Source organism: Aquila chrysaetos, chromosome 1 (assembly GCF_900496995.4).
Source record: "Aquila chrysaetos chrysaetos chromosome 1, bAquChr1.4, whole genome shotgun sequence".
NCBI lineage: Eukaryota > Metazoa > Chordata > Aves > Accipitriformes > Accipitridae > Aquila > Aquila chrysaetos.
In genome coordinates, this window is record NC_044004.1 from 82,706,454 (window position 1) to 82,725,309 (window position 18,856).

The 18,856-nt window shown below is 47.5% G+C and overlaps 1 protein-coding gene across 14 annotated transcripts in view; it reads right to left on the reverse strand.

The window, feature by feature from the left end:
• The window catches only part of SEPTIN11 (septin 11), a 66,316-nt gene that overhangs the window by 35,133 nt on the left and 12,327 nt on the right, over positions 1-18,856 (reverse strand). For 13 of the 14 annotated variants that reach the window (XR_005932602.1, XR_005932595.1, XR_005932600.1 and 10 more), the window contains exon 2: positions 891-1,005. Coding sequence is in view for 7 of the 14 variants with exons in the window: in XM_041124080.1 (XP_040980014.1) it covers positions 891-1,005 (115 nt within the window). In the remaining 7 variants the exon portion in view is untranslated. Of the gene's footprint in view, positions 1-890; positions 1,006-16,613; positions 16,633-18,856 lie in introns of those variants that run through there. The other variant, XM_041124093.1, reaches the window with a different exon arrangement.

The window sequence follows — 18,856 nt, forward strand, 5'->3', positions numbered from 1 at the left end:
AATGTAACTAATTAGAAGGCACAATACTCCCTTCTTGCAGGCTTACATGAACAATGAATGGAAAGATGATGTTTGTAGACTGCTCTGACAAACTAAGAGTAAACCCCACCATTTTTATCAATTGACAGAACCACAATCTGAGGGCATCTTGAAGAGGTCCACCAATAAGTAGGTCAAAGCCGTTTTGGCACACAGCTCCCTAGGGCCCAGCAATGGATTTCCAATTGCGTAATATCCACAGAGTACCAAGACAGCAGCTATCTCTCTATAGCCAAGAGAAGTTGCCTCCCCATATTTCATCCTCTGAACAATTTGCAAAAAGTAACACAGTAACTCAGGCTATAAAACCAACTTGCAGCACCCAGATGAAATACAGCAGGGAACAGGTGACAAGGCTTTGTTCTCAAGTACATCATTTGGAGACTAAAAATGACATCGTTTCCAACTGGAAAAACTAAGAATATAGCGAGACAGGCAAGCAAAGCCTGGAAGGGAAGGAATGCAATTTATTGAGAAACAGCCTCTGCGCCCAACCCAGAGAAAGGCAGATTTAAGCTAACATTCTTTTAAAAATACATTTGGTTCCCAAGTTAGCTCAGTTTCCTTATGGGCAGCCCTTGGGGAAAGCAGAACCACAGGATGATCAAGAGAGTAGATTTTAACAGCTAGAAATTTCCATGTGTTGACTCAGGGGACAGGGTAGAGAAAGGGAAAAGAGGGATACCAGATTTTACCCTGGAGCAGCTCTGGGAAGAAACTGTCACTTCCCTGCCACTATGGTCCCCACTGGCTCAGATCTTACCCTCTGCAGGATGGATAAGGTGCTAATTTGCAGATACACGTGCACCTCTTGTCATGAGCTGACCGCTCGGTGGTGCAGGATGACTTACCCACGCAGAGGATGTTGAAGCAGAAGCCCTGTGACGTTGACTTGTTGACCAGCTGATCAGGGAGGCTGTCAAAGCCCACGTGGCCGGAGAGGGACAAGTTCCTAAGGTCATCGTTCTGTAAGACCAAGAAGAAAGGCATTTAACAGGATTGCAATCCCCTGTCAGGGAATAAGGCTGTGCCTGGTCCTGTCAGAACTGTGTAACAATGCATGAGTTTTTGGGACACAGGATCTTCCTGTCTTAGGTTTGCCTCCCAAACGTGCTCTCCTTTTACTTCTATCCAGCTCTCCACTGCGGGACTCAGGTGCTAAAAGATCCCCAACCCCAAGGCATGCAAACACCACCAGACCGTTTCTCCATGCCTGCCACTAATAAACCATGATTCTGTACCAATTTGCAACACCCAAACATGGTTTCTGAGGCCTCAGCATCACATATCCCTAGGGTTACCCGACAATTATTTGGGCAGACACCTGGAAAAGACACAGTGAAATGTGGTCATAGCTGCGAGCAGACCAATTCTTCTTTAATAGGTGAAGCAGCTGAGTCTGCCTCCTCCGTGTCCACTGTAGAGCTCTACGGCAGAAACCAGCCAACCTCACCTTTCAAGACTCCCCCACCAGCGCGGGAGCTTCCCCAAACCACCCAGTGAGGCCAGCTCTCCCAAAGAGCACGCGAAAGAGTGACACGGGCTGTGATGCGGTCCTAGCTGCAACTCCAAAATCTGTTCCTGAGAGAAACCTGTGCAGGCAAGCAGAGGGGCAAGCTCATGCTCTCCTCGGCTCAGTTTGCCAAAGGGAAGGAGGAGCTTTCTCAGACTTGCTCTGTTCTCCCAGCAGTGCGAGGGAAACGCAACGCTCTTGCACTTTTGCTGCAGCCCTTTGGCATGGCCACGGTGGGACATAGCTTAGATGGCAACAGCACCTCTAAAGCCAGCTAAACCTCTTTCCAGCTTTCACAAGCCTTGACCAGAAGGGAAAAACCACGCGCGTTGCTCTGCAGATGCCTTGGTTTACAAATAACCTCATCTGACACGAGGTGAGAAAGCAGGGCACCGTTCCCGGCGTCTCCTGCGTGACCTACAAAGCCCACCGTGCCGCCCCTCCACGTCCTCAGCAGGAAAACAGCCAGGCCAGGCACCCCAGAGGTGCAAGCCACCCCTGGTGACCCGCTCTCCTCCTCCACACTGCTGGGGGGCCTGAGCTGATAACATCAAACACCCCAAGGCCGTTCTGTGGAGGGTAATGGGGCAGCACAGACCTCGCAGAAGGGAGGTTTGAAACAACTCCAAGATTATATTTAGAACTTATCCACAACAGCTGTACAGTAATTCACAGAGAGGCTTGGAAAAAGAAGCCAGCCCAGTTATCTATTCCCCGGCAAATCGCAGTTATGCCAACATCCTGAGCACAGATAAAGGAAAAAAACCAAATAAACAAACAAACAAAGAACCCCCACCAACTCAGTAGACCTAGCTCTGCTGTTATTTCACACGACGTTTTTCTCTGAAAGTTTGTTGTCCTTAACTTAAGATTCTAACCTTTATCCAAACCCAAACATTTCCAGCAGAGTCACTCCACCGAGACCATACTGTTGAGCTAGATTACAGTCGTGGGCAGCCTCAGCCTGGTTTAAAGATGCCGGAAGCACCACCTTCTTTTCCACAAAATCAGTGGGCTTTGGACCAGACACAGAAAAAGACACTCTTCAGTTGTTAAAATAAGAATCAAAAGCGGAGGAGGACTTCCCACTCTCTGCACAATTGCTGAGCATCTCTACTTCCCTCCTCAAAACACACAGACCAGCCATCAACTGCAGGAAAAAATAAGTTACATCTGGGCAGAGTGTTGATGAAAATACCAGTCAGACTTAAAGAAAAAAAATACAGAAATTCTCTGAGAAACGCAACATCTCAAAGTCAAAATGTCTAAGTCTGTGCCATCACCATACGACACAAAGGGGCAAAAGGCTCCTTTTTGCCATGCTGGCACATGCAGCTTGACACCTGTCCTAGGTACCTAAGCCTTCTCTTAATATCTGAACCAGGCTTGTCTGAGGGCTTAACGCCAATACACCAGACTGTTCACCTCCATCCCTCCATATACTGGATAGCTATTCACCAGCACCGTACCACAGAAGCTTAAGGTGGTTACGAGATGCTATCTCCTCCACTCAAGCTGGGTAAAAAAAAAAAAACCAAACCAAAAAAACCCACACCACCGTGAAAGAGACCATCACCTCATTTACCCACAACAGTGACTTTCCGGAAAAAGCCCCAGGCAATGGAAGGATACACTGGGATTTATGCATGATGTGAATGGGTTAAATTAAATATTTGTAACATTAGTATTTTTAAAACACCAGTGGGCTTGGGTTTATGATTAAGTGAAGGGAGCTCGGAGCAGATCCCAGAAAGCAGTAGGTGCCCATGACTCACAGGCTTCACAGAAAGTGGTGGGTGTTGAACATCTCTCAGCACAGCACCAGTATCTCTTTCCTTGATATATTTTGGGAAAGCAAGTACTGCCTCATCATCAGTTACTCAGCAGGAACAGGAGTTAGACTCATCTCTTGCATCTGTGTCAGTTATTTTTTGCTGCGTACCTCCCCTTTCTTTTTTTTCCTGTAAGTGGCAAATATCAACAGTGGAAAAAACAAAAACTATCTCTACACTTTTCAATGCCAAGTATTTTTCACAAGCTGTGCTGCATAACATGAGGCAGAAGCATAGTCTGATATCTGCCCTAAACACAAAAACACTCATGAAAAGCTCAGAGGCCCAAGGCATGGGCAGAGATGAAATGCAAACCCAAGTCTCCACCTCCCTCAGTATTCCCCAGACTGCAGCACTTCTCATTGAGTAGAGCGGATACAGAAAACATGTGCATTTCTGCAGAAGTATCACAGATATGCATTTTGAACAAGGCAAGAGAGCCAAAGGGACTAGAGTTTCTAAATATCTCTCTCCACACACAAATGAAAGCAACTCGCAACATAACAGCCAGTTCCAGTGCATGAAGATGGACTTGGAGAGCCAGCACCTTTTTGGGGGAGACACAGGCTGCTCCTCTCTGAGAAGAAAGATTAAAGGGAGCTGTGCACACTGCATAACCTCTCACCACTGCAGCCAGGCCTCTGCTCTTGCTTTCACCCTCTTCAAAGGGACAGCTTACTCCTGCTCTGTAACTACAGGGATGCTGACACAAGGACAAAAACCCTGCCCCCTCCCTCTGCTCTCCCCACAGCAGGCTGGAAGCTGCAGGACCCCTCATGAGGCTCTGCGGCCCCTTTAGCCAAAGCACAGGTCTGCCAAGGATGTCAATCAGCAAAAGCACGATGGGCAATTTTACCGATTAGCCTGATTGCATTGGATGGGGCAGTTCTGGCTTTATGAGCTCAGCAGTGCTACGGTCTTCACCCTCAGGCTGCCCGGGGAGGGTGCAAGGACTGAAATCACTACAAACTCAAGAGTAGCCCATGAGCTCAGATTTTATCCACACAGGAAGGAAGCCTCTGCTGGAGAGCAACAAGCATGATTGCTCAGTATATAATTAGCAGAACAGGCAAGTGATTCACACGTTCAGTCTGGCAAAATAGAAGTGTTTTAAAAACAACGGGATGCTAAGTCAGATGGCCACATTGCTCTGGCTATGAATCGTTGTGACAAGCTCCTGAAAAGAGTCAGTGGGCTGGGTTTTGATCTCAAGTGAGTCATCCCACTGTGAACTGGGTGCCTCCAGCTGAAGAGTGGTCAAAGGCTGACACAGGCCAAGGCTCCTGCCCCACAGACACAAGCCCAGAGCCCCTGCGTGCACCCAACAAGCCAGGGGACCAATACTACAACGCTGATTTATTCCTCCTGCCACGGGGCTCTTCTTCCAAAGGAAGGCAGCAGCGCTGCCGGGCACTTCGCCCTAAGTGTAAGGGCATATCATCACCCTGCCTCGCTGACTTCTTCCCAAAGGTATTCCTCATTTTCCCTCCAAAGCCAAGCAAAGCTCAGCATGCCTTTGAGTTCAGCACAAGTCCTCTCTTTCACCAATACTGCACCTAAATACACTCCTGGACTAAAACAAATCCTCAGCTGTCACTCACAGTAACACAGTCCTAAGAGATGCCTTGTTAAGACACAGACAAGTCACTGTATCTGGAAGCACTGACCTCTTCCAGGCATGCTGAAAGAATAACTGTTTGTCAAGCACTTCTCCTCACTTGGAGCTTCAGGAGCAATGGACAAGATCAGCACGGGTAAAACTGCAGCTCCACAGACTTCTATAGACATCAGCCAATTTGCACCAGATACACTGCGAGACTTGGGTGTCTGGAGGTTCTCAGATGTCAGAGAACTTAAGACATCCCAAGAGCAGTCTTTATTTTTAAACTCTTCCCTAAGACACAGCCATGTCTCCTTTCCTGAACACCACATTATAGGGCAAATATTCCCTCCCTCTTCACATACTGTCTGCATGAGCGGGAAGCAATTCTGAATCTCCAGAGCTGTATGCTAACCCCTACAAAAACTACAGAATAACATGAACATATAAATGCTTGTTTATTGGGAAAGATGCTGATCACTTTACTTTTCTTTCCAGAGTGACCTACAAGGCATCCCACAGTTGATATTTCTTGGGTCAACAACAATCTTTCAGATGCTGTTATCGCAGCTGCTGGTTTTAACTCTAGCAGGGTAAGGGAAGCAGTAAGTAAAGCAGAGACAGGCTGCCAGAGGCACAGCGTCTGCTACGTACCATCGCTATAAAAAGATTAATTGCCAGGACCCCATGTCCTAGTGCTCTTAATTTTAAGGGGAAAGAAATGCCTTGCAAAAGACAAGAAAGGGTTTGCAATCTCAGAGCCCTGTCAAGTCTACTTCGGATCTGGTTTTCTTCATACATAGCTCCTGGTGGCAAAGGTTTTATAGGTCAAGCAACGCTGGAGCGGATGCTCTGTGGCAAACAGCGGGTTTTCCTGGATGTAATTCAGTGAAGCTTTATAAAACAATTTGGCTGACGAGGCACGTGCAAGGAGAGAATCAGCTCATTCCTCCTAAGCCACGGTGGCTTGGCAGAGCTAGCAGGGATAAGGGGAAACTTATTTTCCTCACTGGAGTCAGCAACAGTACGACTGTGTGCAGATGGGGAGGTGGATATAAAGGTGGGTCCCATGATTAGAAATGCATCACTTCTCCAGAGGCTGCACAAAGCAAAGCCACGCGCTTACACTTCAGAAGATGTCTGGTAGCTGGTCTGAGATAAAGCAAAGTTGCTCTTCTCCTGGGTAGAAAAAAAGAGCGTCACTCCCAAAAGGCTGAGGAGAGAGGGTCCACAAGGACATCCACATTTACGGCCCCAGCCTGCTGTCCTTGCTCCGGACTTAACCATGATGACGGCTGTTCCCTCAACCCAAGCAAGCTCCTGGCAGAGCCCCTTCTGCTTAACGCTGCCAGCAAAATATTCCCCTTCAGCCCCTCCAGGCCAACTGCTCCTGGCAGCTGGGGGTCAGCTTCACACGGCCTCTGAAGAGTTAAAGAAAACAAAAACGAGCCTCAAATTCAAGAGGGGAAAAATGCTGGTATGCAAAATATTGAGCTCAACCACAAATATGAAGCAAGTGTTTAGTTATTTGAGGCCACACGACTTAGGAGGCACCTTTAAGAAATTCTGAAAGCTTTTATTGTTGTCAGCAGCTCAGGCCAGCTACATTTTTGTCCCATTACTAGGCGCACGTTCCCGCATTTCTGAAGTAATCTTAGATGCTGCATCCAAAGCCAGGGACCTCAGAAACACTTTAGTCTGCTCAGACAAAAAGGTGGCTCAGGAAAGAGCAGTGAGCACAGAAGCAAAGGGCAGTCGGCAAGAGACAGATCTAGAGTACCTTCTCCCTGCGTTAAACCCAAGTGCCGGGGTCCCTGCCAGCAGCACACAAAGTATTCCCAGCGCCTACGCCAGAGCCATGCTCGCTGTTTAAGTTCCTTGAAACAGGGCCCACAGCCCCCACCCCTTTCCTTATACAGACTTAAGTGATGGTTAAACCCTTAATTCTGGGACAAGGGAACTCAAGTATAATAGGAAGGGGGGGAACACGAAAAGAAAGAACAATTCCTTTCCCCTCCTTGCCACAGCTAGTGCAGTCGTGCCACAAGAAAACAGCCCATAGCAATCAATCAGTTAATCAAGAAAGGAAAGACGACTTTGTTGTTTTTTTTTAGGCTAGGATAACCATCAATGTCACCAGCAGAGGAGGGGGAGTTCCTGTCTCCATGCTTCTGCTGCTGGCTGTCTGCAGACTCGGGCAGATGTCTCCACAAGCTACTTAAGTCTGGGAGGTCTTTCCCCTCCCACCCCCCCCCCCCCCTTTCTTTTCTTCCCGTGTCTCTCAACAGGGAGAGCAGACCCCTTTGGAAGACATATCCTCATTCTGTAGATTAATGTGTCAAGCAAGCCATGAAGATTGATCAGAGGGGTAGGCAAGCTGGATGGCTAATGCCTCCCGCCCTGCCACCAACTCACCAAGTGACTCACTGCTGCAGCTATTGCCCCCAAGGCCTGGATCTCAGTAAACTGTCTTGCTCTTCCTGGATAAAAGCTGGCACCAGCTATAACCGCTTAGAGGCACACAGCTTGCCAATAGAGTGTGTTTTGTTCAGTAAGTCCCCTGCCCCAGCTCTCCAGCAATGTCTAAAACAATAGCAAGGAGCCAGGTCTCCCTAGTCCCAGCAACAAGAAATACAACAAAATGTTATGCCACAGTTGGCTCCTTCGCTCAGTAACCATGGAGGTTACAAGGAACACAAAAAAGCTCTCCTTGAATGTGCTGGTTTTTCCTTTTAATTCCGGAGAATCGGGATAGCAGAAAAGGTTATTTTGTGGGAGGAAGGCTGGAAGCAATTTGGCCAACAAAGCACCAGGCAGCACCAGATGGGGAAGGGTAGTCGTGGGTCTCATGCTGCCCCTCCTTACACAGAATATTGCTCTACAAATACAGGTCAGAGGTTTTAACTGGGGAATCACTAGCCAAAGAAGGCTGCCAGCGAGACAAAGCAAGGGGTTCCCCTGAGAGGACCCCTCGGGGACTAGGTGATGCTGGACTCGCTTACATTAGCACAGGCAATAACACGCAGAAGTGATGGGGAAGGAAACGTCCTGTCTCCAAGGCTGGCTCCCAAAGTGAATCGCAGGATGACAGCGGGGACAGCGAGCAGGCACCGCAAGCCGGCCCCTGCCCAGGTGCAGCCCACGCACGCCATGCCTGCCAAAGCAAAATCCGTCTGAGCAAAACTCCTGCCCCAATCCCAGTTCCACCAGCACGGATGCAGCATGGGGAAGGAAGCGCAAGGCCCATCTCCCCGACATCTAGCGCCAAATATCCTGGTTGCCGGCAGCTTGCAATTGCGAGACGCAGCCCCTGCCACGCAGCAAGGACGCGCTCCCTGCAGCCGATGGAGCCGCCGCTGTTCCCGCGCCTCTGAGGCACATTGGCAGGGAGGCAAAGGGAATTGCTTACATTGGCAAGCTACAGCAACTCAGCAGGAGGATGGAGAAAAAGGATACAGTCGCATTCTTCTGGGAAGAGGGAAGTCAGCAAAATCTGACAGTTCAGAAGTGGCTGTAGAGAGTGGGAACGAACATTTGTCTTCCAGGCGAAATGTTTGGCTAAAGGTCAGCAAAGCTCAGAGCACTAACAGTTCCATTTATGCCAAGAATTGACATAAAAGACATTTTCCCCCATAGGTTTCCAAAAACCACGGACCTTTCTATTTGGAGTAAAAGTGACTAATGCCTCTAACAGTGCCTGATGTCACAAACTGCTAACCACCCCCCCCCCCCCCCCCAAAAAAAAAAAGCTGGACTTCAGGGATGATAAGGACCATATGTGCATTCCAGCAAGGCCTGTAAACTCACTGAAGGGGGGGGGGGGAGAGGAAGGAGGAAGGCGGGGGGGGGGGGGGGAAGAGACATAATGTGACAAACAAGAATGAAGACCATCCAAAGGCAGAGCCCAATGAGAACCAGATGCTCTTTGCTTCTCTGGCCAATCTCTCTCCTGACAGGAGGATGAGGTGCAACTAACTGCCTTTTTGACCGCTTGTATGAGGTTGATGAAATAAAATGCAAGTTGTTATTCCGTGCCAGGCTCCCCAGGTTGAAATGCTCCACTCATCCTGTTTCAAAAAATGGTGCGCCATTTATTGCAATTCCCCCGCCTTTTGTCTTCTGAAGTGCCACATGCGGAGAAAGGCAAATACACCCCTTCTCGCATCCCCAGCCATCCTCTCTCAACCAGGCACAGCTGAGAAAGTTGGAGGATCCTTCACACCAGCCCTGAACAAAATGTTTTTGGTGAGGAGCGCGGCCCAACAGACCACCAGCTGCTGCACAGCAATAGGGCAGGCGAGTCAGTCTGTGACACTAGGCCAGCTTATGCTGGCAACTATTGGAGAAGGTCGAGTTTTTGTTAGACTTGAGAATGTGTAATCTTAACAGTGAGACACAGATCAGCAAGGCAGAAGCTAACTGGGAGATGGCAGGAAGGTATGTCACTATATGGACATTAGAAATGCTTTTTTTTCCCCAGTTCTTTTACACTTTTCCAGCCTTTCTGGCTACACAGTCGCACACCACCACAGATACAGATATAGTCCAGCAAGAAGGCAGAGAGGAAAACAACAACAGCAGCCATTTCCTTCTGTATTCCACTGTCATGCACTTAAAATAGCCCTAAAACAGCTGCATCACGGGCAGTTAAATAAGTGGATTTCTACTTCGCTAAAAGCCTTTAGCTGGAGGCACAGTGCAACATGGGACTCGACACAGAGGAAAGTGCGATATGTGAACTCGGCGAGACTCCCAGTTACACTAACACAGAGGCCGTTTGCACGGAGCTCTCTGGGACACCGACCCTGGGCACAAGAAGGTAGAATTAACACAAACCCGGGAACAGAGCATCTGATCCCATTGCCAAGTTTTCCTCAAACCTTCCCCAGACTTCCAGTCCCGTTTGGGGTGTGAACACAACCAGAGCAAAATACAGAGATTTTTAGAAAGCAAAGCAGCCCACAGGGCTTGCTTATAAAACTGTAACAAGGCAGCACTGTTCCAATACCTGAATCAAATTAAGGGCCACTCCAAACATAAAAAGCAGCAGCTTTCCTTGCAAGGTGGTGCAGGCATAGCCCAGCAGGGCTGGCTTGCAGTTCCTTAACCCTGTGTTTTCTTTCCTGAAAAACTGTAGCCGCACATCAAGGGCACATTTTGTCAGCTCCTATTCAGCAAGCTCCGGGACTGAAATGGGCCCCGTATCGTGTTCTGGATAATTAATTAGCCCTGGGACTTACTACCAGGATCTGCATTAATACCATACCCTGCTGGCTTACTCAGAGGCAGGTGGGGGACACCACGGCATGGTGCTGCCCTGCACACGTGCTGCAGTTGTCTGCACAGACCCCATTTCCAAGTAGGGCACACAGAGCTGTGTATGTAAAGGCATATAGCTTCAAATCATTTATTTACTAGTTCTCTTGAGTCTGGACTGAAGAGTTCAAATTTATCACAGTAATTGTCCTCATATCAAAATCCTAAGACAACACCGATACAGATAAATACATCGTTTCTTCAATGCCCAGGTACCACAGCAGTGAGTATGAACAGGTCTTGACTTAAAAAAAAAAAAAAACAAAACGAAAAACCAAAAAAACAAAAAAACCCCAAACCAACCAAAACAAAACCAATCATCATTCAACTATGTGATTTCACATGTTGAGTGCACTGGCAACTTGTCTTGGGCTTGGAGTTAGTAGAGGATCTAAATGAAGCAGGTAAGCGTACTCCTTGAAAAATCCCTATCAGGACTTTTAGCATCCCAACAAGTGCTAGATACACACTGGAATTCCTCACGGAAACTCTACTGGTCCAGCACCACCAAGGAAGTGTCTATCCAGCATCAACTGGATTGAAAGAGCTGGCTCGGAGCAGCTCGTCTTGATTCGTATGCAACATGCACATGCATATGACACTAAGGATATTAAATAAAAGGCCAGAGAAAACATTTCAGATTTAGACAAGTCTACCATTTTACTCTCATGAGCAATGCGTACAGTTAAGCACAGTTCTGAAATTAACGCAGACAACAACAACAACAAAGCAGGAAAACCAGATTTTAATGCATTCACGGTATGGTCTCATTTTCTGAATGTTAAGTCATAGCCCTCGCATTTGCTTAGAAAAGGAAAAGGGAATGTGCATAACCCCTTCTGGTACATGAAGCTCTTCTAGGGCGCCACAGCAGTCATTCATCATTAATAAGAAAAGGTCAGCAATCAAAGAATAGAGAGGGTTACAAATAATGTTGTTTGCCTTAGCGTGCAGTTTTCTGTCTTCAGCAGGAGCAAAAGTGGAATTAAGTTGAACTGAATCTGCATGCAGAGGAAAAGGTCAAGCTTTATTGAATTATTTAGCTGACAGTTTTGAAACATTAGTCCGTAGACTTCAAGTTCTCAACTGACTCCAACAGCAATAATGTTCCCCACTTGCCTTCTGCAAGTCTTTGTTTTCCTGCCTTTAACAGGGAAAGCCTATACAGAAATTTTCATAAATAGGACATAGCTTCAAGAAGCAACTCCATATTTTAGCTGAAGTACTTCCTTCCCTCCACCTCATTAATTCCAAATTTTTGTGGTTGCCTTGAAAGACTGTGTTTTGTCTTTCCAAAAATGCTAATTGGCCAGACCTCTTCCAGAGAAAAGCACATCTGATCTAGGTCCACAGCACAGTCATAACACTGGTATCATTAGGAGGAGATGGGACCAGAAGGCCACCCTACACCAGGCTTTTTGCCCCCCTTGAGTTTTGCTGCACTGAAAGACTGCTACAGAGACTTAACATTTCTGGACTCGGTAGGCAGTGCAAGACAAAACATTTTTCTTGTATGCAGCCTGCAGACAGGAATGTTCCCACAGTCCTCTCCATATCCATCACTTGCAAAAGGGTGGGAGCACAAAGGCATATGATCACCACTACATTGATTACTACTGGTGATGCTCCAAGTCATAAAGAATCCCTGGACAGGACACTGGCAATTGCCCAACATACACTCAAAAATGTTTGAACTCCATAAATGCATAAGAGAGATGGCTAAATAAACATTTACAGCACCAGAAAAAAGGATTAACTCTCTAGTCACAAGGAATCCAAGGATGAGCTTCACAGCTCCAGTTTTGGGGCTGTGGCAGAGATAAACTTTTTATTCCAGAGATCTAAACCGACTTCCATGAACATGGAGAGTCCCACTCTGCCCCACACCTATTATCTGCACTGGAGTTTATGTTGAGCTATTCCTCCTCACAGACCGGAAAAGGAAAAGGCTTTCCTTGCACTCTAGCTGCTCATGACTAACTACAAGTAATACAATGTGAAAGATGTTACAGAACTGCAAGTTCCCACCGCAGCATAGGCCACCAAGGCCTCTTACGCAGCACAGCGAAACTCCCTTCTGAAGCTGAACATTTCTGTCCTCTCCAGAACATGTCCTCAGCCTCCACTGCAAACAGACCAGCAAGGAAATCCAACTCCCATGACCATTTTTTTTTGCCTGGGCCAGAGGAGCTACCTACAAAGTCACAGAGATAGATGTTCCACCAAGTGCATGTCTCCAAGAGGGAAGCGAGAGACTAAAATCGCATCTCCTGCTGGAGTCAGCCTGGGCAGTCCCAGCTAGCACCAAAGTAGAGAAAACATCACTTTTTCTCCCTGTCCCCCCATCCACCCCCCCAACCCCCATACATCAGACCTCTGTGACTGCAGACAGGAAAGCATGGGTACCATCAACTTCATCTGCTAATTAACTCAGGAGGAGCCCATGTCAGCAAGAAAGTGAAGACAGCCCAAATTAAGCTAGCTACCTACCATCTGGAACAAGTCAGCCAGAATGAAGCTTTACAGACTCTACAGCCACAGCAGAGAAACCTCATGCTGCCTCCCTGCCCTGTGCCATGCCACAGCATGATAATTCAAGGGGATCTTGATGGTGTTGCCAACCAGCATCAGCAAGACACTCCTGCAGCCCTGACTGTTCTCACCTCATGGTTCACCGGCTGCAAGTCACCCATCCACAGACAGGGATAAAAAGGAGCAGGTTGCCAGCGAGGCTGAATCCCTCTGAAGGCACTAAAAAAGCTGAGGGTTTTTCATAGAAACATCTTTACACCATTCACAAAGCAGACAGACAGCAATACTGTTTCCTCCCTCCTCCGGACCCTCCGAGCGCTCTCACCTCCAAAGGCGGCTCAGGCAGACACCATCACCCTAAAACAAGAGTGGGGATCTCCAGCAGGAGACAAGCCTGAGAACTTGGCACAGCAGGGAGGGACCTTCTCCCAATTACAGGCAATGACACCTAACGCTAGGCTTGTCCAGCAAGTTTCTTTTGCAGGGACCTATTTTCCAAACACCTCTATTACTGAGGCAGGAATTCCGGGGGAATAAAATAAATAGTTTCATTGGTGCAATTGGGAATATATTATAAAGGCAATGAGGCCACACCACAGCTCATTGGATGCACCAGGTTCCTGAACCGTTTTAGCACAGCTTCCACCCCAGGGCTGGATCCTGGCAAGAGGCTGAGAATCTGTGCCGGCACAGAGGGTAGGGAGCTCGCGAGCAATTCCCAGCTTGCTAAGAAACCTAACAGGAAAGCAGGGTCAGCACCAGACCCCCAACTCCTGCCACGGGCCCTGCCCCGGCACACGACATGTTCCTGGCAGAGCCTCTGAGGCCCCCCTGGGTGCCCCCTTCACAAGCCCACGCAGCACTTGCATGGCTCCTAGCTGTATTTTAGCTCGCAGCTCCCAGCCTCCAAAAGGCTGGGCAACCTTTCCCACCAGACCAAGCTCAGATTACACCGAGAACTTCAATTCCTGTAGTCACCTCAGCTTTCCTTACTCTTTTTATACAAGCTGTGATGATTTCCTTAATGCAGCTTACTTGGCAGGGAGGTGCTCCTCAGCAGGAAAAGTCATGTTTTAGGCCAGCCACAGAACTTAATTTCTGAAGGCTACAATTTTATCAGCTTGGGTAAAAGTAGCAACGTTGTCTGTATGAGGGATGTCTAGAAGGGAAAAGCTGCAAAGGAGAAAGGACCTGGAAAAACAGCTAACTCCATGGCATTCAGAATAAGGAACAGCCACACAATTGGCCTTTATTTTCTTGTGCTTTTACCTGTCATCAGGCAGGAACACCTACTGAGGCAACTGAAGTAACAAAGCCTACCTGAGTTGGGGGAAATCCAGGACTTAACTTCTCAGCAAAATGCATGGGTACAGCCAAACCTGTCACTTTAAAACTGCTGCGGCTACACACCCACCTGACTTGAGTGCTATAAACAGGCCTGGCAATGACTAAGAGGTTTGGTATCACGAACTAATACTAGTTGTGGCCTCAGCTAAAGCTCAGAGATGACTTTCACCCTTCGCGCCTCCGTCTTCTGCCTCCTTCACCAGGACTCATGCTCCCTACCAGGCTTTCCACCAAGACGCTAACAATTTCTAAGCAGCTGGGCTCAAAACAGACCTCACTGTGTGTCCTCCATTTCAGTCTCCAGTGTATTTCTGTGGTCTCCAAGCAAACACATGCACAGTTTTGGACATCTGAGCATGTGTGTGTGCGTTTGCGTGGAGGGGTGTTCACCCAGCTAGGCTCCCAAGCACTGGCAAGAGCCAAGAGATCATGTAGTCACGCGTAGTTCAAGGGCAGCTTCGAGACTAGCACTTCCCCAGTCCTCCTGGAAATCCAGAGAACAAGACACTGCCTTTGCTGTGGGGTTAAGCTCAACTAAAATTGTCTGTACACAAATGCAAGCCAACAAAAGAACTTTTTACTGAAACCGATGCAACCTCCCTAACAACTATGCATTTTACACTGGGCACTGTACTACAGAAATCGCTAAAGCCTGTAATAAAGGCAAACGTCAGGCTTAATCTAGAAAGCTACGTCACAGGTGATAACCGACTAGGAAAAGAACAACAGAGCACAAACGTGCAGTACAAGCTTTATAATCTGTTGTGCAGACCAGACACCCAGCCTGGAGAAAGCCTTTCCTCAGCAGCACAGCACTGGCAAACGGCAATTTCCCATCATCAAGGATTTCAAGTAGATTTATTAGTTTAATCCTAATAATGCAAATAAAGCCAGATGCAAAACTGACATAAGCCGCTACATGTGGAAAAACCTGCCCGTGACCCCCCTTCATGAATCTCTCATAGTAAAGCACAAACATGTACAGTTGCCCTTTTCCTCCCCCCGCCCATCCTCTGGAAACTGAGCCAGCTCGGTGCTACCAGGCTGGGTGTGCGAGGGGAACAAGGCTGGCACAGGTGCCATTTCGGTAGCCGATTTCTCTCCCAATAAACGTGCTTCTGCACTTGCACCCAGCTGGGGGTCCTATCACTTGAGACCAAACTCAATGTTTGCATGCAGGGTTATACCTTCAGGGGTTGGAGCTTCTTCTCTCTTAAAATTCAATCCCTAAGAGAGAGGCTGCAAGTCCCCCTGCTAACAGCAAGGCTCAAGTGATACACCCAAGTCACACTCCATCTCTCTTTTCCTCATCCCACTCCCTGGGGTCAGACTACCACCGGTTAGGATGCTGCTCACAAAGTCAAATGCTAGGACACTGATTACTGTCAGCTGAAGGATTCCCAGGGGGCTGGCATAAACAAGGAGAGAGCAAAGCCTCTCATGGCCCAAGCAGCTGCTTGCTCAAGGCCAAATGGAACTCCCTGCCACTGCAGAGCACCCAGGAGGCTCAGGTGCTCTGAGCGTGAAGCGCAGTACCGTGGCATTGCTACGCCAGACCTGGTAGACTCCAACCATCGTTAGAGGGTGTGCTTGCTCTGGGCAGTTTCGTATTCTACAGCCTGCAATCTGTTTGCACATACCTCAAGCTCAGCAGTGTCAGTGAATACCCCCAGCAAGTTTCCAAGAAGTGTATCTAGACTTCAGGGGAGGAAGCTCATTCTTTAAGAGATGAGATTAATCCCACATTCAACTTCCCACAAACAGCAGTTATGCATCAGCAGTCACGAAAAGAAAGAGCGCCACACTAAATTCCTGGGGCTGGGAAGGGAGAAATCTCTTCAAGACTGTCCAACATGAAATGAAAAATAAATAAATAAAACATCAAGGTACCACGCTTCCCCTCATGCAAGTAGGTTCAGATGCTACCAGCCTCTGGTATGTTTTCATAAGCTTATCTTTTCTTGGTGAACAATTTTAATTTTTGCTCTAGAAAAAGCAACATACATTCCCCAAAACAAAAAACCCCAGGAGAACAGAGAAAAAAAAATATACAGCATAAGGAAATAAGCGAGAGAAAAATATTTTTCTTTTCACTGTTGCTAAGTTTTATTAACACTAAGTATTATTTTGAACAAATACATGTAGAAAACAAAAACTTCTAAAGGAAAATACTAACATTTCTTTTTTTTTTTTAAACAAACTTACATTAGTGGCTAAATTCCAGACACTAATTAAATGCATCCTATAACCATAAAATCCTGTTCTTACTTATAAATAATTCTGAGACCTTGATCCAAAACCTGCTATCAACTTTAGGGGGCACAATGCTCCAGCCGTACAAAGTTTATTCCATCAGGAAAACAAAAACAAACACACACACACAAAAAAAGGCAAAAAATCCCCTAAAACCTCAGGAAGCATATTGCACACTAACCTGACAAAAACCACAAAGGTTTTCCAGTACTAAGAGTCCCACGGTCAGCAAGTCTGGTCTCAGAAAACAGTCCCAGGGTACGCTGGCAGGAAAGGAAATGGCTCTGTCTTACGAGGGGAAATTCAAGAATAAGCCCACAGGTCAGCAAGGGCAATCAGCCCCTGCTCTGCACTCCAAGAATATGTCCAATATCACCCATGCAGCAAGCTGATGAAAGACGTTGCACTTGTGTATTGAATGGCACAGAAGAGCAAACTGATTTATAAACTTGAGTGGGAAGCGGCCATGTATTAAGACCACTATAGACACTTAATCCAATTAATTCACTTAATGACGAATAACTGTCTAACAGACACAGCTATGCTCTGCATGGTTTCCATGACTATTCTAAGATCCCTCTGATAAAACAATGCACATCTGTAACTTGGCAGCAGGTTCATCATCAATGCCTGTAATCCTATGGGCTAGATCAGTGATTTGCCATTTTCCAGGTACTTAAGAGGAAGGGGGTCTGATGGCCTTTGGCCAGCACTCAGGAGCAATGTAAATTAGCAGGCGGAGTTCTCATTTGGTAACTCACTGATCTGTGGACATGAGACAGAAGTCCCCTTAGAAACTGTCACAAAATATAACATACAGCTTTAATACTTTTTGACCTGATCAAAGCATGGAGACTTGCATCTCTAAAATGAAGAAAACTTACTTTCTAGTCATTGGATTTTTTCCCCACAGCTATTACCATCAGTAAGGGGGTTTTGTGTTTGGTTCCCCCCACGCCCAGTGGTTCCAGAAATAGCCTCCCTATAGCTATTTTTTCAAAAGTTCTCTGTCCCAACACAGTCCCTGGCAGAGCTGCGTGTTCAGTGATCTCATGGCATATGTCAAAGCTCCAGAACATTTGAGGATTATGTTGCATTTCAACTTGTCCACCAGAAAGACTGACATCTGTAACAAGAGAGACAGTAAGCAGTCATTCACACACATAGTAGGAGCAACACTTGGCCTGGAAATGAGAGGGGAGATGCTTCCACGGCAGGCAAGGGATAAGCTCCATGAGGACAGCAAACAAGTTACCCGAGGCTTCTCAAAGCAGCGGCTGCCGGCATAGCCAGGTCTGCACAGCCCCCGGTATCCTGTAGCTGGGAGGAGCGGTGCGCCTTGCTGAGCGCACCAATTGTGGACCCAGCTTATTTTGCCAAAACTATGGGGGTAGCTGCGAATGTCATTTTTCCTCCTATGGAACGGGACATTTACTGGCAATGCTCCGCTGGCCATAAACACTTAATCATGCTTCCCAGCACCACGGCTCTGCCAGGAAGAGGCCTGCAGTAAAAATGTGGTGTGGTTATCAGTCTCTTTCAGAAGAAAGAGAAGACGCTGTGTGTTACGGCCAACACTTATTTAAAAGATTACGTGCTTTATGTGGGAACACAGGGTCTTTAACCAGAGAACAGTGAACTTGCATTTGAGCTGGTCACTGACCCCCCACACGGGCAACGCAGAGGTTCCCACCGCTTCAGCAGTGAGCTCGCACCACCGGCACGGCCTCTGCAGAGCTCCAGCAGCCCTAGGGTAAGGTGGGCAGCACTCTGTGCTGGTCGCTTCCCTACGGGTGACAACTACAGGCTGAGCTTCAACATAGCCAAGTACCTCCTCTCAAGCAATAACATCCTTCCAGCCCCTGCAGGTCTTTGGAGAGTTTCTGCTTGGCCAGCTTCCATATCTGATGCAACAGCGCAACCTCCACGAACAAACCTGACACAGGAGTTTCATCCTCCTGTCTGAAGGCCGTGCCTCCTCCATCCAGTAGGTCAGGCAATAAACCACAAAATGTTCCTGGGCTCTAACACCACCAAAATACCCCTGCAAAAGACAACCGCGCCAGCTGCTCGGATGCAAGCACTGCTCTATCGTATGACCACATCTGGAGGCATAAGGTGCAAAAACACACCAGGTAGTACAGATTAACTACAGCAAGTCTCTTGGTAGCCTTCTGTAATTATTCTCAAAGAAACAAAGGTTCTCACAGCTAAATGGTGCGCATGCACTTTTGCAAAGAGAGAGAGACAGTCTGAGGGCTTGCAAAGGGGTAGCTATCACCTAAGGTGCTCCTCAGGTGTGATGATACACTTTGTCATTAAAACCAACATGACGGGAAAACGCCAGACTTCAAAGGTGTTTTCAGCCCTGCCACAGAGCAGCTGGATAAGCAGAGAGCAAACAAACCACAATTAGTGGGAGGC